General features: G+C 46.0%; 1 protein-coding gene across 7 annotated transcripts in view; it reads left to right on the forward strand.

Moving 5' to 3' along the window:
- WDFY4 (WDFY family member 4) overlaps positions 1–21,977 on the forward strand; it is a 310,404-nt gene that overhangs the window by 82,190 nt on the left and 206,237 nt on the right. For all 7 annotated transcript variants that reach the window (XM_032266899.1, XM_032266904.1, XM_032266901.1 and 4 more), the window contains 5 exons: positions 4,301–4,394; positions 18,450–18,664; positions 19,708–19,802; positions 20,746–20,980; positions 21,414–21,490. In XM_032266899.1, coding sequence (XP_032122790.1) covers positions 4,301–4,394; positions 18,450–18,664; positions 19,708–19,802; positions 20,746–20,980; positions 21,414–21,490 — 716 coding nt within the window. The remainder of the gene's footprint in view (positions 1–4,300; positions 4,395–18,449; positions 18,665–19,707; positions 19,803–20,745; positions 20,981–21,413; positions 21,491–21,977) is intronic.

Here is a 21,977-nt window from a genome sequence, read left to right on the forward strand (position 1 = left end):
TTTTTTTTTTGGTCATGAGCAGATTTTGAATCTTTCAAATGCTTTTCATGCATTAAATGATACTACTATGTGATTTTATTAATATGGATCATGTTGACTGATTTTTGAATATTGAATTTGAATATTGAACCTGCCTTGCATTTGTCCAATTGGCCACAGTGCCCTCATTATTTTATATATAGCTAGATATTATTTGCTGAGAATTTTTGCACCTGTCTTCGTTAGGGCTACTGACATGTAGTTTTTTTTATACTGTGTTTTTCTGCTTTCAATATCAGGGTAATTCTGGCTTCATAAAGTGAATTGGGAAGTGTTCCATTCTCTTGTATTTCTTGAAAGTAGTTGCATAGAGCTTGTATTATTTCTCTTTTAATGTGTGGTAGAATTTGCCACTGAAAACTCTGTGCCTGAAGTTTTCTTTGTGGGAGGTTTTTAGCTACATATTCAGTTTTTGTAATAGCTATAAATGATTTAGGTAACTCATTTCTTCTTGATGAGTTTGGGAGTTTGTGGGTTTAAAGAAAACTATTTGAAAGTGGTTTGTGACTTTGAAGGAACAATTACTGAGAGGAGAGTGTTGAAGACTCCAACTATAATTGTGAATTTGGCCATTTAATCGAAGTTGTCAACTGTATGTGTACAGAGTTATTTGCAGTATTTTCTTATTATCCTTTCAATATCTGTGGGGTCTGTAGCAGTACTCTTTCATTCCTGATATTGATGATCTGTGTCTTCTTCCATTTTCTTTGTTAGGTTAGCTGGCGACTTTTCAATTTTTAAAATGTTTTCAAAGAACCAGATTTTTTACTTGTTATTTTCTCTATTATTTTTTGGTTTTTAATTTCATTGATTTTTCTTTCTTTATTATTGTATTTCATTTGCTCACTTTGGGTTTATTTTTCTCTTTTTAAATAGATTGTTGATTTGAGACCTTTTTTCTTTTGTAATGTAAGCATTTAATTCTATAAATATCCTTCTAAGCACTGCTATGGCAGCATTCTACACATATTTCTACACATTCTTTAAAACTTAAGGCCAAAATATTTTAAAATTTTTCTTAAAACTTTATCTTTGGCCCATAAATTATTTTAATTCCCAAGCACTTGGTGATTTTAAAGTTATCTTTCTATTATTTATCTTTAATTTAATTCTGTATGGCCAGAGAATATACTTTGTATGACTTTACCCATTTGAAATGTTTTAAAGTTTGTTTCATGATCCAAGTTTGTTGTATAGCCTATTTTGACAAATGTTCCTTGGGAAATATTTCAGAAGAATATATATTCTGTAGTTGTTGGGAGGAATGTGTTATAAATGTCAATTATGTCAGTTGGTTGATAGTGCTGTTCAGTTGTATATGTTTGGGGATTTTCTGTTTACTTTATCAATTACTGAGAGAAGAGTGTTGAACTCTCCAACTATAATTGTGGATTTGGTCATTTGTCCTTTCAGATCTGTGAGTTTTTCTTTATGAATTGTGACGCTCCGTTGTAAAGTGTAAACACATTTGGAATTGTTACACCTCCTTTAATCATCAAGTCATATAATCTGTTTATATTCTCAGTCATTTTCTTTGCTTTGAAGTCTGTTTTCCCTGATATGAATAGAGTCATATCAGGTTTCTTTTGATTAGTGTTAGGATGGTATAAATTTTTCTATCTTTTAATCTATCACAATATTTAATGATGGCATATAGCTTCATTTTTATTTCTTTTCATTCTGACAATATGTGTCTATCAATTTTTAACTTAACTTAAAACTTAACTTTTAACAGTCTACTTAAAATTAACATTTTACTACTTCAAATGGATTATAGAAAGCTTACCTCTATGCAGTTTCCTTTACCCTTCCTTATTTTTGTTGTGACTGTCTTATGTATTGCATCTAATACAACGTCACTTTCAACCATCATACCTAAATTCAAGAACTTAAGAGGAGAACAATAATAGTGTATTATATTTATCCAAATATTTACCATTTCTGTTGCTCTTTCTTCATTCCTGAAGTTTTCTTTCATTATTTTATTATTATTTTCCTACCATCAGAATAAATTTTTAAACTATTATTCTTAGAACAAGTCTTATGCCAAGAATCTGTCTTCCTTCATCTGGGAATGCATTTATTTTGCCTTCATTCCTGAAGCAAATGGATATGGAATTCTGTGTGTACTTCTGTAGCACTTTAAAAATGTTGTTTGGGTTTTCCTGACTTCTGTTTCCTTATGAGAAAATCCACAGTCATTCAAATTGTTGTTCCCCTAAATGTAATGTGTTTTTTTTTCTGGCTGCTTTCAAGATTTTTAAAATTGTCTTTAGGGCTCAGCAATTCGATTATGCTGTGTCTGTGCATAATTTTTTTTTGTTTATTTTATTTAGGTTTTGCTAAGCTTCTTGAATCTTCAAGGTTATATATTTTACCCACTTTGAAGAAAGAAGCACTAAAAACTTCTCAAACACTTTTTCTTTTATACCATTCTCTTTCTTCTCTCCTTCGAGGAGTCTAATGACAAAAATGTTAGATCCTTTGTTATACATGACCTTGAGTCTGTTTTTAATTTTAGTAATCTTTTTCATTTTTGTTGTTCAGATTAGGCAACTTCTATTGCTCCGTCTTCACACTCAGGGACTCTCCTCTCATCTCATTCTCCTATTGTTCTCATTCAGTGAGTTTTAGAAAATTTCAGTTGTTGTGTTTGATTCATTTTTATTGCTTTCATTTCTTTACTGAAACTTTCTATTTGTCATTTACTTGAAAAATGTTCCCTCTTACTTCTTGGATTTGGGTTAATAACTGCTTTATGGGTTTTGTCTCATAGTTCCAATGTCTGTGACATCTCAGCATTGCATCTGTCAGTTGTCTTTTTCCATGTGAGATATTGAGACTTCTCTGGTTCATTCTGTGTTGAGCAATTTCAGATTGTATTCTGGACATTTTGAATCTTATCTTATGAACTCTGGTCCTTGTTGTCATCCTGTAGAGAATGTTGATGTTTTTTTTTTTTAAGGCAGGGAACTAGCCCCTTTAGGTGCAGGTTGCAAATTTCTGCCCACCTTCCCTGGACTATCTAGTTCCAGTATCAGTTCAGTTTTCAAATACTTTGCAGGGAGATTTGATGCGCACCCACTTGCCTCATGCAGTAGCTGTTTTTGCATGGTGGTTTACCTCCGAGTTAGGACCAGATGCACATGCCCAGTCAGAACTGAGCCCAGAGGTTAATACACAACTTTGTGGTTACACCTTCCTCAGCTTTCTCTTCTTCATCCTCTTCTTAATACTTGCAGGGGTCCTTCCCTGCTCTGTCTAGAAAGTTGGGGCTTTGGTTTTTCTGTTCTTCCCTGGATCACTGGTATCTGTCTGTGGGGCCACCCAGTAAGGAGAGAAAGGGAGAAAACAGCAATGGGGATTTCACCTACACTCTTGGGACTACAATTCCTCTGGTCAGAGAAAAAGTTTCTTTTCACTGAGAGTTTTAGAGCCTGCCTGGCTGCTGCTGCTGCTGGTGCTGCTGGTGAGGAAATTGCCTGAAAGAAGGGTTGGGAAAGAATGGAGAAACCAAACAAAGAAAATCCCAGGGGATTTCCTCTGTGCTCTGTGACCTGTAGAACCTCCTCCTGCTCCTCAGACCACAAATGGAAGACTTCTTTTGGAGCTCTTTCCATTATGTCTATACCTGGTGCACAGTTGTGAGTTTTCGGCTATCTATGAGTTCACACCAGGGGATGCTGCAGAGGGGAAGCCCAGGAAACTCATTGCCAGTTCATGATGCTTGAGCTTGGTCTCCTTCTCTGCTACCATTTGCTTTCCAGAGTCCTCCAAGAGAGCTGCTCTATGAGTTCTATGATTTTTAGTTGCATTCAGTATTCAGGGGGTGGGACACAGCCGCGTGTGCTTACACCATCTTGAAAGGACCCAGAAGCCCGTGTGTGTGTGTGTGTGTGTGTGTGTGCGTGTGTGTGTGTATTCAATGTGAAATCAGAGCTTCTCAATCTCCCACATATCTGGAGGGAAGGGAAGAAAACCAGGGAACTAACTTCACTGAGCATCAATTATGGGTCAGGCACTGTGCCTTAGAGCACAAAGCATTATTCTATGACTGGAAGGGAAAGTGTGGTATTGTCAAAGTCATTGTACAGTTGGGGGAAATTAGGCTTGATGGAGTAGTTCAACGTCATCTAGGTAGTAAGCGGTAGACAGGATGTGTACCATGGTCTATCTTAGAAAGAAAGATCCAGGGAGCTCAATGAAAAGAGAAAGAAACTGGAAGCCCATGTCTGATGTCTGGCTCTCCCTCTCTCTGCAGGATGGAGGAGGGTGATGCTGCGATCATGCATCCTGGGGTCGTGTGCATCATGGTGAGGCTGCTGCCTCGGTTGTACCACGAAGATCACCCACAGGTACCTGGTGTTGAATACGCGTGTTTTGTCATTTTCACATGACTGATCTCTTAAATGCCTCTGCCCCAAGACATCTATTTCCTTTTGCCTGTGTCCTCAGTGCCCTGCGTTAGCAGAGCTCCCCATGGGAAACACCTATAGTGGGAAAGTACTGGGGTGTCCTGGACCCTTGATTGAGTTGTAAGCCCACCCTTGTAAGGTTACCCGAAACAGATCACTTTTGTTGACAAAGTGACCTTCTAAGAACAACAGCCAAACCAAAAACAACTGAAAATAATTGAACCATCATGAAGCAAGTCCCAGGGGCTAAGCTCAGCACCGGGCGTTGGTGGGAAGGACTTTGCTCCCTGGTGTGTTCATCACTCTCCTGGATGCTGGCTGAGATCCTGGCCCTGTGCTCTGTGCAACTCATGTACAGCTAGTAAGATGAGCATAGACACTGTCCACAGAGTCTGCCTCTATGATGGGGATGAGGAGGTAGTGACAGCACAGACAGACTAAATAGTTGAGCTCACAAATGAAAATATGATTACAAATTGCAACAAGTAATAGTATAGGGAAAAAACAGGGTGCTGAGGGAGAAGAATGGGAATGGAGGTGGGGACAGACCTTATTAATTTAATTTAGGTAAAGGGGTGGGGCTGGTCGGGAAGCTCACACTTGTAATCCCAGCACTTTGGGAGGCTGAGGTGGGCAAATCATGAGGTCAGGAGATCGAGACCATCCTGGCTAACACAGTGAAACCCCACCTCTACTAAAAATGCAAAAATTAGCCAGATGTGGTGGCACGCACCTGTAGTCCCAGCTACTTGGGAGGCTGAGGCAGGAGAATTGCTTGAACCCCGGAGGCAGAGGTTGCAGAGAGCCAAGATTGCGCCATTGCACTCCAGCCTGGGTCACAGAGTAAAACTCTGTCTCCCCTCCCCACTACCAAAAAAAAAAAATGGGTGGAGGTCAGGGAAGGCATCTCTAGATGGTGACATGTAAGCAGAGCCTTGAAGGGTGAGTAACTAGTATGAACTGGGTGGGAAGGGACCTGCTGCTGGTGGCTAGGGCAGGAGCAAATTGGGAGAGCCAAGACCGAGGGCTCTCTGGTCAGGTGATGATGGGGACAATGGGGCATGCAGACTTCTGGGAGCCTTGCCAATGTACGTGATAACAAGAAGCCCCTCTCACATGAGTGGAGGGTGACACAATCAGATTTTGTATTAAAAATGTTGCTTTGGCTGCTTGGTGGAGAAGGGACAGGAAAGGAGGGTTGAGGGGAGGGAGGCTCTGCCTGCAGTCCAGGTGATGTGTGGCAATAGCTGGATTAAGGTGGTGTCTGTGGGAAGGTGTGAAGAGAAGAATCAGGAGATGTGTTATGAGGCAGAATCACAGGCTTCCGAGAAGAGGAGGCTAGAGGTAATGGGAAGACAAAGAGTCAAGGCGACTCTCAAGTGTCTATCCTGGCAGAACTAACAGCCCCATTGTGGAGAGGCAAACTGGTGTGGGGGAGGGCATGGACCAGCAGAACAAGACAAAGTTGGAATCCGCACTCTCAAGATAAAGAGTACATACCTTAGAATAAACACCTTAGAAGTTCCAAGAAGGAGCAGGGCAGAGTTGAGGAAGACCTGGGAAGTGCACCACTTCAGGATTATCAGCAGCAGAGGAAAGGGGATTCACTGGCTTAAGCAGCTACTCTGTCCCAGGCTGATGCTTGGCCCTTTCTTGGCTTATTTAATCTTCTTGCAATTTTTGTGTTTGTTTTGTTTTGTTTGTTTTTTTGAGAGAGGTCTTGCTCTGTCGCCAGGCTGGAGTGCAGTGGCACGACCTCGGTTCACTGCAACTTCTGCTTCCCGGGTTCAAGCAATTCTCCTGCCTCAGCCTCCCAAGTAGCTGGGATTACAGGCATGTGTTACCACACCTGACTAACTTATTTGTATTTTTAGTAGAGACAGGGTTTCACCATATTGTGCCGGCTGATCTAGAACTCCTGACCTTGTGATCAGCCTGCCTCGGCCTCCCAAAGTGTTGGGATCACAGGCGTGAATCACCGTGCCCGGTGTGTTGCAGTTTTTTCAAGGGCATCATTGCTTGCACTTTAACCAATGGGGAAACATGGGTTCAGACAATGCACGTGACTCTCAAGGATGACCAGTTATGGACCTGGTAGAATGTGGTCTCACCTTGGGGCAGGCCTCCTGGTCTTCCCTATATATAGAAGTGGTTTCTGTTCATCAACAGCAGTGCCTGGCACTCCCAGGAAGCAACGAGCGGTCCAGCTTTGCTTTGTCCAGGAGTTCAGAAGGAGGCAACGCGTTTGAGGGAGAAATGACTACTAGTTTGCATTATTAGTCACAGCCTAAAAATGACAGTGACCTCACAAAAATATTGCAAGTCCTCTGAGATCAGTGAGAAAAGTGGATTGGCAGGGCAGAAGCTCTGGGACAGCACCTGTTTCCGGGAAAGGAAATCTGTAATGTTCGGCACAGGAGTTAAGAAAAGGCCGGGTCACCTGGTTTCATGTCTCTGTGTCCCTTTCTTGGGGACTGGACTTCTTGTTCCAGCTCCTGTCCCTCTGCTGGAGAGTGATGGTAAAGTGCTGTGAAGCCAATGGCAGAGACACATGTAACAGTGAGATCTGGGAAAGGGGTAGGCTGGGATAAACTGGGATAGAAAGTTAACAGTATCCATGTCATTTCTCATGGCTCTGTGGGTCAAGAATTCAGAGGGGCACAGCAGGCGTGGCCTGTCTCCTCCACGTGATGCTGGCGGGATTGGGCCTCCCAGCATAACCCCTTTAGCCACAGAGGTGGCACCTCAGCAAGGTTGGCTCCCTGGCCAGGGCCTCCTAAGCTGGCTTAGGTGAGTGGTATATCTGGGGCCTTGGTTCAAGCTGTCAGTGGGATCCTGAGGTCTCCTCCACATAACCCTTTCCATCTGGCCTCTGCCCGTGTCCCTCTACGCGGACTCTTCAGCAGGGCACACGGCAGCTTCTGGCCCCGACATGCACAAAAGCAGGAACTGCCAGGCCTGCTGAGGGCTTAGGCCTAGGAAAAGCCAGCGTTGGTCAAAGTTAAGGGACTCAGCTTAGACTCAGTGGGAGGGGACATAAGACCTTTCTACTGTGAGGGGTAGCAGGTGTGTGTAGGTGAGAGAGGCCTGTGGGAAAACATCTTTAAAGATCAGTTACTGTAATTACCTTACTCATCTAACAGATGGGTAAAAACATTTGGCCTCCAAGTCCTATTTGGAGACCGTGAATTACCTAGATTCTGGGATCTTACATTCTTTACCTTGGTATTTAAGCCAGGACCTACCTGGGGCAACATGGAGACTATTACACATTAGGGAGCACCTCTGTGCGAGGAATGCTGTTTCTCCAATCTCCACAGCAACCTTTTGAAGTCCATGAGATGCTCCCCATTCTGCAGGTACTTGGGGCTCAGGAAAATGGTTTGACTTCCTAAGATTGTGGTGATGGTGATGGGAAGATCTGAAACACCTCTGGCCCAAGCTTAAGACCTGTTGGATGAATGGGTCTCTGATCTTTGCAGCTCTCACAGAATGCGGGGTCATGCATTCTGGGCATGGCACACCTTCCTAGGGACAGTGGCCTTACTGTGAGGGCATCGGTCTTCCTTAGCTGTATTTCATACAATGCATCGTACTTGGAATTGGAAAGACACAGCCAGTGGTCTGGATGGACAGTTGCTGATGGATGCATTCTGCAAAAATCCACTGCAGCGATGTCTGATGAAGTGACAGAGTGGACAGTGGCCTTTCCTGCTGCCTGTGGATGAGCCTCGGTTTTAGATGAACTCCCTGAGTCATCATATCACCGTGTAAGGAAGAACCTCGGCTCTTTGCTCATCCTGTGATGGTAATTGGACAAATGAAGTATGCTAATGAAAATTCCATTTGGAACGAGTTACTTTTTCTCTATTCAGGTCACAATAAGTAATTTAGGAAAAGTCTAATTCTCCCTTGCTGTCTCTCAGATATGCAAATGAAATGTAGTAGTGCATTTTCTCCAGTATTTTCTGTAGTTGCCAAATCAGCAGCTATTAAAGTGGGATAATTACAGTAATTAATTTATGAAAGGGAGTGAGGGAAACCTCACAACAACAGATAGAATAGTAAATCAAATGAGAAATGAGACCACACAAGAAAATGTGGAAACAAAACTGACTGCGGGCCTCTGCAGATTTTGGTGCAGGAAACGGAGTGGAGAGTTTCAGTAGATGGCAGTGTTACTAGCAAGATGGAAAGTGTGTTTTCCGTCATCTCCCTATAGGTCAGCTTGGTGGTTCCTAATACTCCCTACACCCATACCCACTTTACAATATTCACTTGCTCTTTCTCTCCTACGGATGAGAAACTGATGGCTTTCCAAGCTGCACATGTCATCTTGGAGGCCACGACTTAAACTTACGGGTGTTCTCTTCTGTTTTATTTCCAGTGGTGGCCACATCACGTTTGTTCTGTGCACAACCTGGGGGTTCTTTTCCCCTCCAAAATGCTAGCACTGTGAGCTGCTTTTGGACACAGATATTCCAGCTGTTTTTCTGCTTCTGGCATCATCATCAATATTAGAAATTGGGTGGCGAGAATTTTACTATGCACAATGCAAAAATAGAGTCCAGCTCAGTTCTCTTGGAGCTGAGTTGGACCCAGAAACAAGTAATTAATTGGGAATAAAGATACTTTCCCTTTCTAGCAGGCTCAGCAGCCATGAGGGCCTGTCACAAGAGATGTGGCTGTGGGCTAGAACTCTGTCCAGTATTGGAAGGACTTTGCAGTCCCAGGTGCCACTCCACTTCCTTGAGGGCTATGGCTTCTAATCAGGTCTTAGCTGAGGGGTGTTTGCCATGCACCAGACAATCACAATGTGGAGGGTAGAAAGACAGGTCTAGTTTAGCAGAGGTTGAACCCAGAGTGTGGAGCTGCCCATGTGATATGTTTGCTTTTGTGAATAATTACAAGATACCTACTACGTGCCTCTGGGGATTCAGAGACAAATTTTACAGGACCTGAAATCTGGGGTGAGGATGGGAGGCAGAGAAGTGTAGAAGACAGTAAAACAACATCCCAATGGCTATAACAGAGGTTTGCCCACAGGTCCTTGGGACACAGGAGAGGAAAAGACTCAGAGAAGAGGAAAACCAGAGCTAAACTTTAAAGGAAAGGGATGTTCATGCCAGATCATGTAGAAGAGGGAGGAAAAAGAAGCTCAGACACAGAAAGAAGCACAAAGATGCCTATTTGGGGACTCTGAATAGTTGAGCGGGGCTAGAATAGAATACATGGATGAAAAGGCTAGAATAGTACACAGCTGCGCTAAAATAGAGCACATGAATGGAACACAGGGATGAATGGGGCTAGAAAGGTCATTTGAAGCTATGTTGTGAAGGACCTTGAATGCTGAGCTACAAGAATTAAACTTTATTTGGTTGCCATTCATCTGCATCACTGTCATTGTCATCACTGTCATCATCACTATGTTTAATGAATACTTGCGACTTCAGGCTCTGAAAACAGCAGATTGTGGTCAGGCTTCAGCTGGGTTACCAAGCAGCCACAGAGCCATGGGAAAATTATTTAACCTCTGATTCTTAACTTCCTTTGTATAGTGTGGGGATAAGATCATCTTCTTTGAGGTATTACTATGAGGATTAGCAGAGGTTGAACCCAGACTGTGGAACTGCCCATGTCATATGTTTGCTTTTGTGAATAATTACAGAACACCTACTACATGCCTCTGGAGATTCAGAGAGTGGAAAGGCATGTATGGAGCTTAGCATGGTGAGCAGAACGCTCACAGGGACACGGCAAGGAAGCACTTGCTAAATGGTGCAGCTACTGTCATCAGTTGCTAAAACCTTTACAAGCCTTTTGTCATTTAATTGTTGTACTAACCATGCAAGGTGGATATCAGTAGACTCATTTGGCAGATAAAGACTTGAAACCTGCAGGAATTAAGCGACAGAGTCAACATTGCTGCAATAGATAGTGTACATGCCCGACGTGAGGACTGGACCTCCTGCCGTCCACCAAGTTGCCTTACTCGTAGGGAAGTGGGAGAATGGCAGCAGCACAGTCAAGCCAGGACATTAGCGAGACTATTGTCATCCTCAGTATGCATCTCGAGTCACTTCTGAGTGCATTCCAGAGACCTACAGGCTGCCGTGAAGACACTGCTGCCATGGAAGCCTCTGGAACAGCCTGGCAAGACATAGAGCACTGGGTTCAGGGCTGCATGTATCTATCAACTCATTTGTGCCTAAATTTAGAAAGAGTGCCACTTTCTGGAATTGGACTATATTTCAAACACCAAACTAATTGTATACGTTTCAAATAACTAAAATATTGACAGCATTAATAGCCCTGGATAGCATTGCATCAGGGCAGGCTGTTTGAAAAGAGCCATTCCACCAAGAAGAAAATTGGTAAAGAAGGACTCTTGCTTTGTTAAATTATAAGACATTAGACATTCCAAATACATTTATAATCTATTTCCTATGCTCTTTCCCACTGAACCCCTTACGCAAAGTATTTCTATTATTCCTCAATGGTAAAATCTCAGATTCTAGTCAAAATCCAGTGAGAAGTCACAGTAGCTTCTTAAATAGAGCAAAAAAGACTGAGTATGGTGGCTCATGCTTGTAATCCCAGCACTTTGGAAGACCAAGGCAGAGAGGACTCTTTGAAGCCAGGAGTTTGAAACCAGCATGGACAATATAGCAAGCTCCATCTTTACCAAAAATTAAAAAAAATAGCCAGGCATGGTGGTGTGTGCCTGTAGTCCCAGCTACTTGGGAGGGTGAAACAGGAGGATTACTTGAGCCCAAGAGGTTGATGCTGCAGTGAGCCATGATTGTTCCATTGAACTCCAGCTTGGGTGACAGACTGAGACCCTGTCTCAAAAAAAAAAAAAAAAGAAACAGAGCAAACAGACATAATCTCACATGGAGATGAAGGGATAACAAGCAAGCTTCCATAGATGTGGAATGATGGAGTATAAGTTAAAGTTGAGTGGAATCAACCGTTGCCTAATTATCAGCTGACCTTGATTCTAGTTCCTTTTCCATAGATATATATAGGCTACTTTCTTTCTCTGCATTTCAATTTCAACTACTCAGCTCTGGCCTGGATCACAGAAATTACAGACTCAACATCTTGGGTCCAGAGAGGTAATGAACATGCGTAAGTGAAGCCAGGTGAAGACGACAGACAGTGGTGGAGCTTGTGGCCAAAGGAGAGCACTTTCTCTGTCTAAAAGGTGTCTGCATTTAATTTAGGGGACAGGAAACAGAAACCTAAGCCCACCCAGACGAAGTCCACCAAATGAAACACATCTCTAGGCCATCAACTTATGTCCCATATGAGATACTAAATTCTACCTTTTATAATCAGTGTCAAAATCATGAGCCTTTTAGTAAGGCTTATGTTGGTGTGTCAGAGCTGCCACCTATTGGCTATGTGGCCTGAGAAGTTTGATGAACTGTTTTAAGTCTCTGTGTTCTCATCGGCAAAATGAGTGTGATGATATTTTCCTGTTGAGAAGAGTAGAAGAGAGCACAGTTGTAAAGTCCTTAGTACAGTCCCTGCCTTGGGTATGCGTGCATCAGAGGCTGGCTCCCCACGCCCCACTCCTTTTGCTTCTAGCTCTGATGGTCTGTGCTCTGGCCCATGGTATACAAAATTCTGAAACTATTGAGTAGAAGGTAATACATCTTGGGTATATTTTCAACTGACATTACACTATTGATAAATTAATAGGAAGTTGATACTGAACTGTATGTTAATATCTGCTCATGAGTCAGAAGACTGGGTACTTTCTCTGGCTGGTTCTGTACTTTATCAGTGTTCTAAGTGAAACAGAGTGTAGCTGGCCTAAGGCAGGGAGGGGAAGTTAGTCATCAGATGTCAAAATGGGGAGGAGAAGGGCCCCTACCAGCTTGAGCAAGGGATCCGAATCTGTGGGGTCAAAATTCAGTGGACACAATGAGGCCTGAGCCATGTCTGAATGCATGTCTATGCTGGGTGGGGAAGGACAGAAGAGTGTGAGTCCTAGCAGTTTCAGGGCATGGTCAGTAACAGTCCCAAGTGAAGTGAGGACATCATATAATAAGTTTAACCTTTTGGATATAGGTGAGCTTAGCATCCAGCTGGGTGGGCAGCTCTGGGCTGGAGCACAGCCATGTCCACTTCCACAAGCCCCAGAAAGTCAGGACCACACTGTGAGGTCTCTGGCAGGCAGGGTCTACAGATGGGGACCTTCTAGAGCAACAGGCCCTTACTCCCGTGCTGGGGACCACACTGGGCACTGTTGTGCCAGAGCCTGGAATGGGTGTTAGGATACTGATTTGGGTTATGCCAGGTCAAGGACCAGAGCTTAGAATGGGGACAAAAAAAAATGGAGGGTGGTCCTGTCACCTGGAGCATCTGGTGGAGGCTGCTTCAGAGACTTCGGGGCTTCTCAGATCAGCTGCACCAGAAGTGGGTGAATCTCTAAGCAGTTCTCAAGAGCAAGGCCAATGCTGGATCTCCAGGCTTCCCAGCCCTCCAGGACTGGTGATCTGAGGAGTTTAGGGCTCTGTGCAGTCTTTGCCTTGCTCCATGCTCTGGTGTGGGGCAGGGTATGGCCAGTAGCAGATCAAGCCCCTTTGCAGGACACCTGAGGGCCCAAATGTTGCAACTCTGCCTCATGACCCCCCAATTCTTTGAAAGGCTGTGCTTACTCTTCCCACCACCAGCCTTCACATATGCTGTTCCCTCTTCCTGAAAGACCATTTTCGCCACCTGCCTAGCTCACTCTTTATCATCCTTCAACACTTCATTGGCACATCAGTCTTTCTGGCCATCTGTCAGCCCCCTGGGTTAGGTGCGCCTATTGTGTTTTAGAGTAGCCTGGGCTTACTAGGCAGTTATTCTGTCTAAGGCAGAGATGGGCACTAGGGAAACCAGTGTGAAGATCATGGTGTCAAGCAGCAGCTCACAGTGTTGTGGTGTTGTGGGGATGGGAGAGGAGAAGAGATAAAGAAAGAAACAGCCATAGTGTGGAATTTAACATGAAGTATGGATGCAGTGCCTCTGGTTGGGAAGGTCAGAAAAAGTTTCTTGATGAGAGGACGAATGAATTGTCTCTTGAGTAATAAGCGGGAGCTCAGCAAAGGGGTGGGATTGGAATGGACGTTCCCAACTTCAGGCCTCAGTGGAAAAGGGCATGGTGTTCAACAGAAGCTGAGATTGTCACTACAGCTGCAGTACAGAGGGGACAAAAGTGGAGAATAGGGAGAAAAATGGGAAAGAGAAAATATGCTGTAGATGTGAGATCCCAGGCTTCTGTTTATAGGACTCATCGCCCATCATCTGCATGTAATTTGGAAAAGAAACAAAGTTTGGAGCAGGCACCCACCCACCCATACTCATCTAGGTCTTGGTTACAGATCTGCCTAATTGGGTCGAGGAAGCCAGGCCCTCAACATGGGGATTCTGCTGGTTCCATGGGGGTTGGAATCTCTTACACCAGATTATGGTTTACCATAATCACAAACTCCCAAGCCTACCAGGCCATATGGGCACCATGAATCAACGTACCAGGCTGAGGGACCATGGCAAAATGGAAAGTTCATGCTCATATAAAGAGACCTAATTCTAAGTAGGCAGTGGTAAAAGTCATAACTTGTTACGTAAAGCACATCTATCTGCCCCATTTATCACTAGCGTTTCATTTACAGTCTTTGATAACTTAAAGAACTGAAGTCACTTAAAGTCTATCATCTCTCTTCCAAAATCATCAAGAACAGAACATTTCAACCAAACTGGAATAAGCGATTAATCCAAGTTTGAGTAGCTCAGTAAAGTCCTTAGTGCTTTCAGAGTATCTGAGTTAGGTGCACCTATTGTAGGCACTGGGCCTCCCTAGTGGTTTTTATGTCCGTGTGAGGGCGACATGGTTCACGTCCAGAAGATGCACATATCTGGGAATGCTGAACCCAACACCCATGCCTCTTTAGAGGGACCCATCGCTCCAGGACCCAGCCCTCACTGGGCTTTGGGGACTGTATGACTCTGGACCAGGAGAGAAAGGGGGGAACAGAGAGAGAGATACATAAGAATGGATATCCATAGCCAGACAGCGTAGATTTAAAGGCTAGACTGTTAAGTGAAGAATGAAGAAAATTCCTTAATGCTGCCCCGCAAATCACTCTGTGCTAATTTGCCTTGCGGGCCCAGCCTGCTGGCCAACCTGGTGACCCTGCGCTCTTACCACTGAGTCCTAATTGCACCTCCATCCCCATTCTGCATTGGAAGTAATGTGCGTTAGGAAAATCAATCCATTTGTAGGGGGAGAAACCACACTGGTTTCCTGCTACTGCTCATATTTTCACTAAAACCCCATTTTACTGGAACCAACATTGAAAAAAACCCAGCACATTTTATTCAAAACAAGGCAATATTGGTATTGACAGAGCTGCAGTGATAATGAGGACAATCAATTTTCCCTCCTCCATTATGGGGTATTGAGCAATTTTGGAGTAAACTTGCGGCATCATTAGACAAGATCAGCATTTCTCCCTTTTGAAAAGTTTCTGTTTTTCTTTTTTGCATATTTAAAGTATTCCTGCTATGATGGGGGAAAGAAGCAAAACCAAGACAAACCCAAACAAACCCAGAAGTCCCCAAAGCAATAGGTGAAGGCTGGTAATGAAAACTGGGGAGTGTAGACATTTCTTTTTAATTCTTCTGAATAATACATTGTGATGTTATTTTTGCCTTTTGGTTCATGCAGACTGCATCCCAACTCTCACCCTAAAGTGAAAGAATGCAGCTACCAAATAAAATAATCTAAGTTCTAGGAGATGAGATATTCAAGGCAAGAGGATAGATGTTACTTTTCTGTTTTGAGGAGAAGAGAATCAGGGGCTGAGCTCGGGTGGATGAAGGAAGAGAGAGTTGGAGCCTCAGAAAAAAGGCCTGGGGAAGGGAGTCAAGGTCTTTGGGTAGATTTCTATGGAAAGAGTGAAAGTGATAGAATAGTTAGGAGTTAATTAGTTTTGGCATTTCTGCTTTCCGTTTCTGGTCCTTGTTGGGCTACGCATGTCCGTCTGCCAGCTCAGGCTGACTGTGCAGACACCACGCTCCGGGGAGGGGGACCCTATCTTCCAGGGAAGACCTCTCCTCCGCATCAGTGACATCATGTGCTTGGGAAAATAACAATGCTGGCAAATGGTCACATTTCAGGATGACAAAATCCAGCCTGGGAAGGATGTTCCCATGGAAAGTCAATCTAATGTAGTTTTATCCCCCTTCCCCCAATGCTCACCTTTTAAATCAGAAATGTTAGTGAAGATGTCTTAGAGCTGGGGATTTCTCTGAATGCCATCAGGTGAGGCAGGAGCTACAGGGCCCATGTGTTTGGAAGGCAGGTGGGAGGCTGTGAGAGGGACCTGGGCGAGCCATCTAATTTTTAAAACCATCTAGAGATTGATGGTAAACAGTGTAAATGTCTTTCTCTGTACATTTTAATCCTTGAAACATATGTGCTACAAAACTGTGTTAGCTACATATGGAAGCAAGTTATCTTACTTATTTCTGTCATTTAGTGCTAGAAACATACTCTTGACCATCTTTGGACAGGGAGCCCCTCAAATGACTGCCCTCATGGAGTGGAAATCATAGAATGAGGCGACTCTGAGCATGAAGTTTGGGGTCAGTGAGGTTCCAGCCTTACCATGTGGTCCTAGGTAATTTCCTCCTCTGGGCTCCGCTTCCCCATCTGTAAAACGGGGATGATAATAGTGCCTCCCTCATCAGCTTCTCACAGTGATTGCATAATCCGTACATGTCCAAATGCTTAGAAAAGGGACTGCCACAGCCTAAATACCCAGGAAATATTCTCATCTTAGGATAAAATTTGGCCTTCCCAGTAGCTTCCAGGCTTGGAGTCCCTTCTAACTTCAAGAGCTTTGTGAAATGTGTGAGAGGCTGCAGGGACCGCCCCACCTGCTGCACTCAGATGTTTCAAATTTTCTGCCGGAGCACATCTCACACTGTTCTGGGACAATTTGTCTGCCCACCTGTTTCACCTTTACTCTGTGAATCCCTTGAAAGCAGGGACAGTGTCTTATTCATCTTTAAAAGCTAAAGCTTTACCCAGAAGATGATGTTGAGAGCCACCTCAGTCTTGTTTGAAAAAGAAGAGGAAGAGAGGAAGCAGGGAGGACTCCGAGAAAGCTCTTATGGGGGGTATGAGTAACAGATGTCTGCGACATGAAGAGACCAGACCCCAGTCCTCCTTAGAGAAAGATTACTCAAGTAGTGCATTCATAACTTCTCCTGGCTTCACTTCGGTGGGCTAGACCTCATTTACATGGTCATAGATCTTCTTTCTTGAAACTACAAACTGCAGCAAAGGCATAAAATATGGAAAGGATGCTGGTGCCTCAGGTCTGGTTCCCTGGGAGTGAAGCCTGAGACAGGGGTCCAGATATGTGGGATTTGTCGAGGGAAGGACTCAGGAGAAAGGGAGTGATGGAAGTCAGGCAGGGAAGAAGCTGAAGGAGGATGCGTTCACAGCGGTCTTGTCTCAGCCAGAGACCCCAGGGTTCTGAGGTATGAATTGTACAACATAGTCCCCAAGGGCACTGGCCTCATTGGCTCCAGCCTGGGCCATGTGTGTGTATGCACACAGGCATGTATGGTACGTGCACATGTGTGTGTGTGGACGCATGTGTGTGTGTATGTAGGTAGTGGGCATGTAGGGGTGTGTGTGTATGTGCATGTGTATTTAGGTGAGTAGGGCTCCACAGCCCCTGGGCAGGGCAGCTCCTACCTAGTGGAGGGCAGTCCTGCAGAGAAGGGGAACCTATAACAGGTACACCTCTCATCTAGAGAAGGAGGTCGGTGTGGGGCACAGTAGGGTCCACAGGGACAAGGAAAATTCCATTAAGATCTAACCTGTATCCCTCTCACTTGATACAATACCTTATCCAGCAACAGAAGAGAATGTGGAGTTTCTGTAAAGGAATGCCCCACCCCATCCAAATCATTTATCTATCTGTAGATGGCTGGGAATTTCGAGGATTTATCTTGTCACAATGAAGGAATGATTATAAAAGCAATGTGTGGTATTGGGCTCAAATATTTACTGAGCCCTCTCTATGGACTCTTTTCTATGTGCTTCAAGGGACATAAGCGGAGGGAAGTAGCTGGAAACCTAGTTTAGGGTAAGATAAGAGCACAGCTTTTCACGTGGCAGCATGCACTTAGGACTGAGGGACAGGTGCAGGATGATGGGACAGTGGGCAGAGGGAGATGGCACCCAAGGGGTGAGAGTGGCCTCAGCAAAGGCTTCTTCCCAGAGACTTTAGTGGGCCTGCAGACTTTGAGCATGGTTTGAGATGCCTGTGGTGGGGCCTGTGTCTGTCAAGGCAGGCTCTGTATGTGTGGCAGGTAGTACTTCTCTTAGGCTTGTACCCCCATGCAGATTTCACCTTTTTCTCCAGGGGGTGTGAACTCCAACACAGGAACTGTTAGGGGATTGAAGTCAGCTGGGGAAATGTAGGACCCCTGGAGGGCACAGCTCCCACCCAGCACCAGCCACCTCCCCCCACAGAGGTGCAAGCCAGCATGGCCAGATTGTCCCATCTTTTGAGAGGGGCCACAAATCTGGATATTTATGTGACATCTTCACACTTTTCAATGCTAGCAATTAATTCAGAAATTGCTTAAACATTGTGCGGGTCAAACACAGCGCATCTAAGGGGCAGACCCAGCCTCCTGACTGCTGGTATGTGGCCTCCATCTTTAGTCAATGGCTTCTCCCCTCACTGACCTGGGCAGTTTGCGTCCTGCCAGGGGCCACGTCCCGCAGACCTGCCCCCTCAGGTGAGGAGGGCACTGGAAGAACACTGGGACGGGCATGGATACAGTGGGGACTGGGTATGGTGGGTGCAGTCCCCTTGTTCCACAACCCACCCCAGGCCAAGTCGGAGCCTATCAAAGCTGCCCACAGGATGTTCTGCCCTGGAGGACTCACAGCTTGCTTTGGTCACCTCTTAGCTTTCCGAGGAGATCCAGTGCTCACTGGCCAGTCACATCCAGTCCCTGGTGAAGTCGGAGAAGAACCGCCAGGTCATGTGCGAGGCGGGCATGCTTGGGACCCTCATGGCCTCCTGCCACAAGGCCCTGGCTGCCAGCAGCAGCCCCCTCCACTCACGCCTCATTAGGATCTTTGAAAAGCTCGCTTCCCAGGCCATTGAACCAGATGTGCTAAGGTACCGCAAGCTGCATATTCAACGCCGCCAAGCCAGGCAGCCATGCCCTTTGCAGGGCAGGGGTTGTGCAATGGGCAGTGGAGAGATTGCAGGGACAGGTGCGGGGCATGGCTCTGTCCTGGCATTCAAGGCTGGAAGTCCATGGCCAAGCCTTGGGTCTGTGCCAGGCAGTGGGCAGGCGCCCACAAAGCAGACATAGCCCCCTTCATGGAGCATGTGGGGGCCAGAGGGGGCTCCAAGGAAGTGGAGCTGGACTCTGAGGCCTGCGCAGTTCTCTAGCCAAGGAGAGGAGGGAACTGGGCCTGGAAGGCTCTGCTGGGAGGGTGGGGCTGGGAGGGCCTGACTGTGCCCTGTAGGGAGTTGGGAGATAAGTAAGCAGGGACTGCAGACAGGGAGGGGGATGGGGCAGAATTCCCCTGGATCCTGCTAGGGGCTTTCCTGCCGTCAGCCCCTACATGAAGCCACATTCCTTGAGAGCTATGGCAGGGAGAGAAGGTGCAAAGGCGCAAAGGGTGAGAAGCAGAGGGTAGACCTGAAAGAAAAGGGACAGAGGGAAGGGAAGCTGCCGGGGAGGGCAGGAGTCTCCCATGCCACCTGGAGTGCCTGCTGAGGGGCCACACAAGGAGCAGGGGGCCCTGCTGCTTATACACAGGAATAAGCGCAGAGGGCACACAGGCAGCCCTTGCAGCCAGCAGGCGTGGGACCCAGGGGCAGGCACATGGCTGCCAGAGGAGACTGCCGGTTATAGTGCTGCATGGAAATTCCATCAGAAACTTATAAACAGTTACGACAAATTTATTTCGTGACAAATTATTTTTTGTTACAACATCTGCCTTGAGGTTCCTAAACTTACCAGCTGTCTGGTCTGGTCTGGCTGGCAGGGCAGAGATACCCCGTCTTCACAGTGCTTTCAGAAAGCATGCTCCAGGGGGCCAGGAGGGAGGTCCAGGAGCCCTGGGCATCTAGAACCGTGGTCAGGATAAAGTTGGAGAAAACTGTTGCCCGTAAAATGTCTTCATTTGGTTCTCTTATGTTATGTTCAGACAGTTTCTAGGCCTTGGAATTCCCTCACCTCTGTCAGCCACAACGAAAATCCTCGATTCATCTCATTCTCACAGAGGCAACCCTGGGCACTCAGGTGAGGCAAGAACAGGGCAGGCTAATGGGAATGAAAAGATGATATGCATTCCTGCTGAGGGATCCTTCACAACAGGTGGGAAAGCAAACAGGCTTAAACATGGTGTTTTTTGCTGCTCAATGGAGCAGCTAAGGAAGAAGCAAAGAAATTTGTGGTCTTTGAACAAAGACCATCTCCAGATGGAGAAAGATGACCCCCCACCCAGGCATATAAGACAGATGACCCCTTTGGGTCCCAGATCATGGAAGCAGAGACAGAGTTTCCTTCATGACACAGCAGTACCTGGCGGTGCACTAGACAGAGCTGTGGAGGGAAGGCTTCTGCACAGCTCACACTCAAGGGCACATCAGGGCCTTGGAGGCCCAAGATACAGATGGTACCCCTGTGTCAGGCCTGGTACCTGGGGGATGCTGGCACAGGAGACCAGCTTAGAGAAAAGAAAGCAATGGACACCCTGAATGTAAGATCACATAGGACCTTAAGGTAACAGGCAGGCCCAGTGGAGAAGCAAGCGTGCCAGATCAGGGTTGGGGCTGGCAGCCGCTGTGGGAGCCCAGAGCTTTCAAGGAGATAGGCTGCTATGAAGGGAAGTGTGGGCTTGGTGAGCAGATACAAAGCCCCAGTGAGTAACTCCAGGGGGACAAGCCAGGGATGGAGATGGTGGTAGAATATGCTATGCTGGAAAGGAAATGTGTGCTGGAATGAAAGAGAAAAGTTTCTAGAAGGAGCAGGTTAGCAACACCATTCCTTGGTTCCTTGTCATCAGGCTCAGCAGGGGGCCTGGACCGGGGCCCAGGGAGCTGCCCTCACTGGTGGTTAGGAAGTGCCTGGTGACTCTGCAGAATTCTTTCTGGGCTGTGGTAGAGACTTTCGGGTTATCGTCAGAAGTGGGGCAGAAACGCTTTGAGCAGAGACACATCTCTTCTCTTGCTTGCTGCCCTAGGGTCACGGACTGCACAGGGCTCGGCTGAGGGGCCCAAGGGAGCTGCCCCAGATGCTGGCCTGCACCCTAGAGTCACACAGGCCCCGCCGCCCTTGGAGGAATCCCAGGATTCAACCACTGCCCTTCAGACGGCGCTGAGTCTCATCTCCATGACCTCCCCACGCAACCTGCAGCCTCAGAGGGCAGCCCTGGCCCCGTCATTTGTGGAATTTGACATGTCCGTGGAAGGTTATGGGTATGACAGGCTTTCACATATTTAAAATACAACTCATTAATTTTGCAGTGCTCCTGATGAATTATAATATTGATTACAAAGTTGTAGTTCCCATTGAATCTCACCACTCAGCAGAGGACAATGTCTGGGTCATGGGCATCTGCCTGCTCAGTGGCCTCCCACGGGCTGTGTTCTCAGCTATGGAGGGCCAAGACCCTCCTTCCCCTGGTGTGGCTGCATTCTGGAACACCCTCCAACCCTGCCTCCACTGCAGTTTCTTCCCTTAGGCATCTTACCAGCACCAGCTGCAATCCATCTTTGGGACCCTGTGGTCTAAGGAGGGTAACAGCGCCAGCAGGAGGGTAGGATGGGACAATGCCATGGCCCACACTAGCTGTGTCAGTGTGAGACACAGCTTGCAGTCCAATGATCTGAGACACTTTTCTGTTTCCAGCTGTTTGTTTATCCCGACCCTGTCGACTGTTATGGGAACCAGCACTGAATATTCTGTCTCTGGAGGAATTGGGACAGGTAGGTGTTTTTCCCAGGTGATTTAGCTCTCCATCCCTTTCCAAGAATGAGTCTTCACGTAGCCTTGATTGCAGATTTTTAGTTGGTGCTTCAAGAAAATGCAGCTGCGCCGGGCATGGTGGCTCACACCTATAATACCAGCAATTTGGGAGGCCAAGGCCAGAGGATTGCTTGAGGCCAGGAGTTCCAGGCTGCAGGGAACTATGACTGAACCCTTGTACTCTAACCTGGGCTACAGTGCAAGACCCAGTTTCAAAAAAAGCAAGGCAAACATGAGTCCTCCCTTTGGTCCTGAGTATCTGCAGATGACTTGTCCTTCAACTTTGCTCTTCTTTTAGAGCAAGGGGTTCTGTTTATTGGGCTTCCCAAGGGTCCAGCCCATAGCTAGGGACTCAACTGGCACTGATGGACCGAGCCTGGGTTTGGCTCATTTTGCTGGTGACTGATGTAGGCTGAGATGGACACTACCTGCCTTAGATCTCTCTGG

The sequence above is a fragment of the Sapajus apella genome, unplaced genomic scaffold, assembly GCF_009761245.1.
Source record: "Sapajus apella isolate SASKATOON/1434 unplaced genomic scaffold, GSC_monkey_1.0 scaffold161, whole genome shotgun sequence".
In the NCBI taxonomy this organism is placed as follows: Eukaryota; Metazoa; Chordata; class Mammalia; order Primates; family Cebidae; genus Sapajus; species Sapajus apella.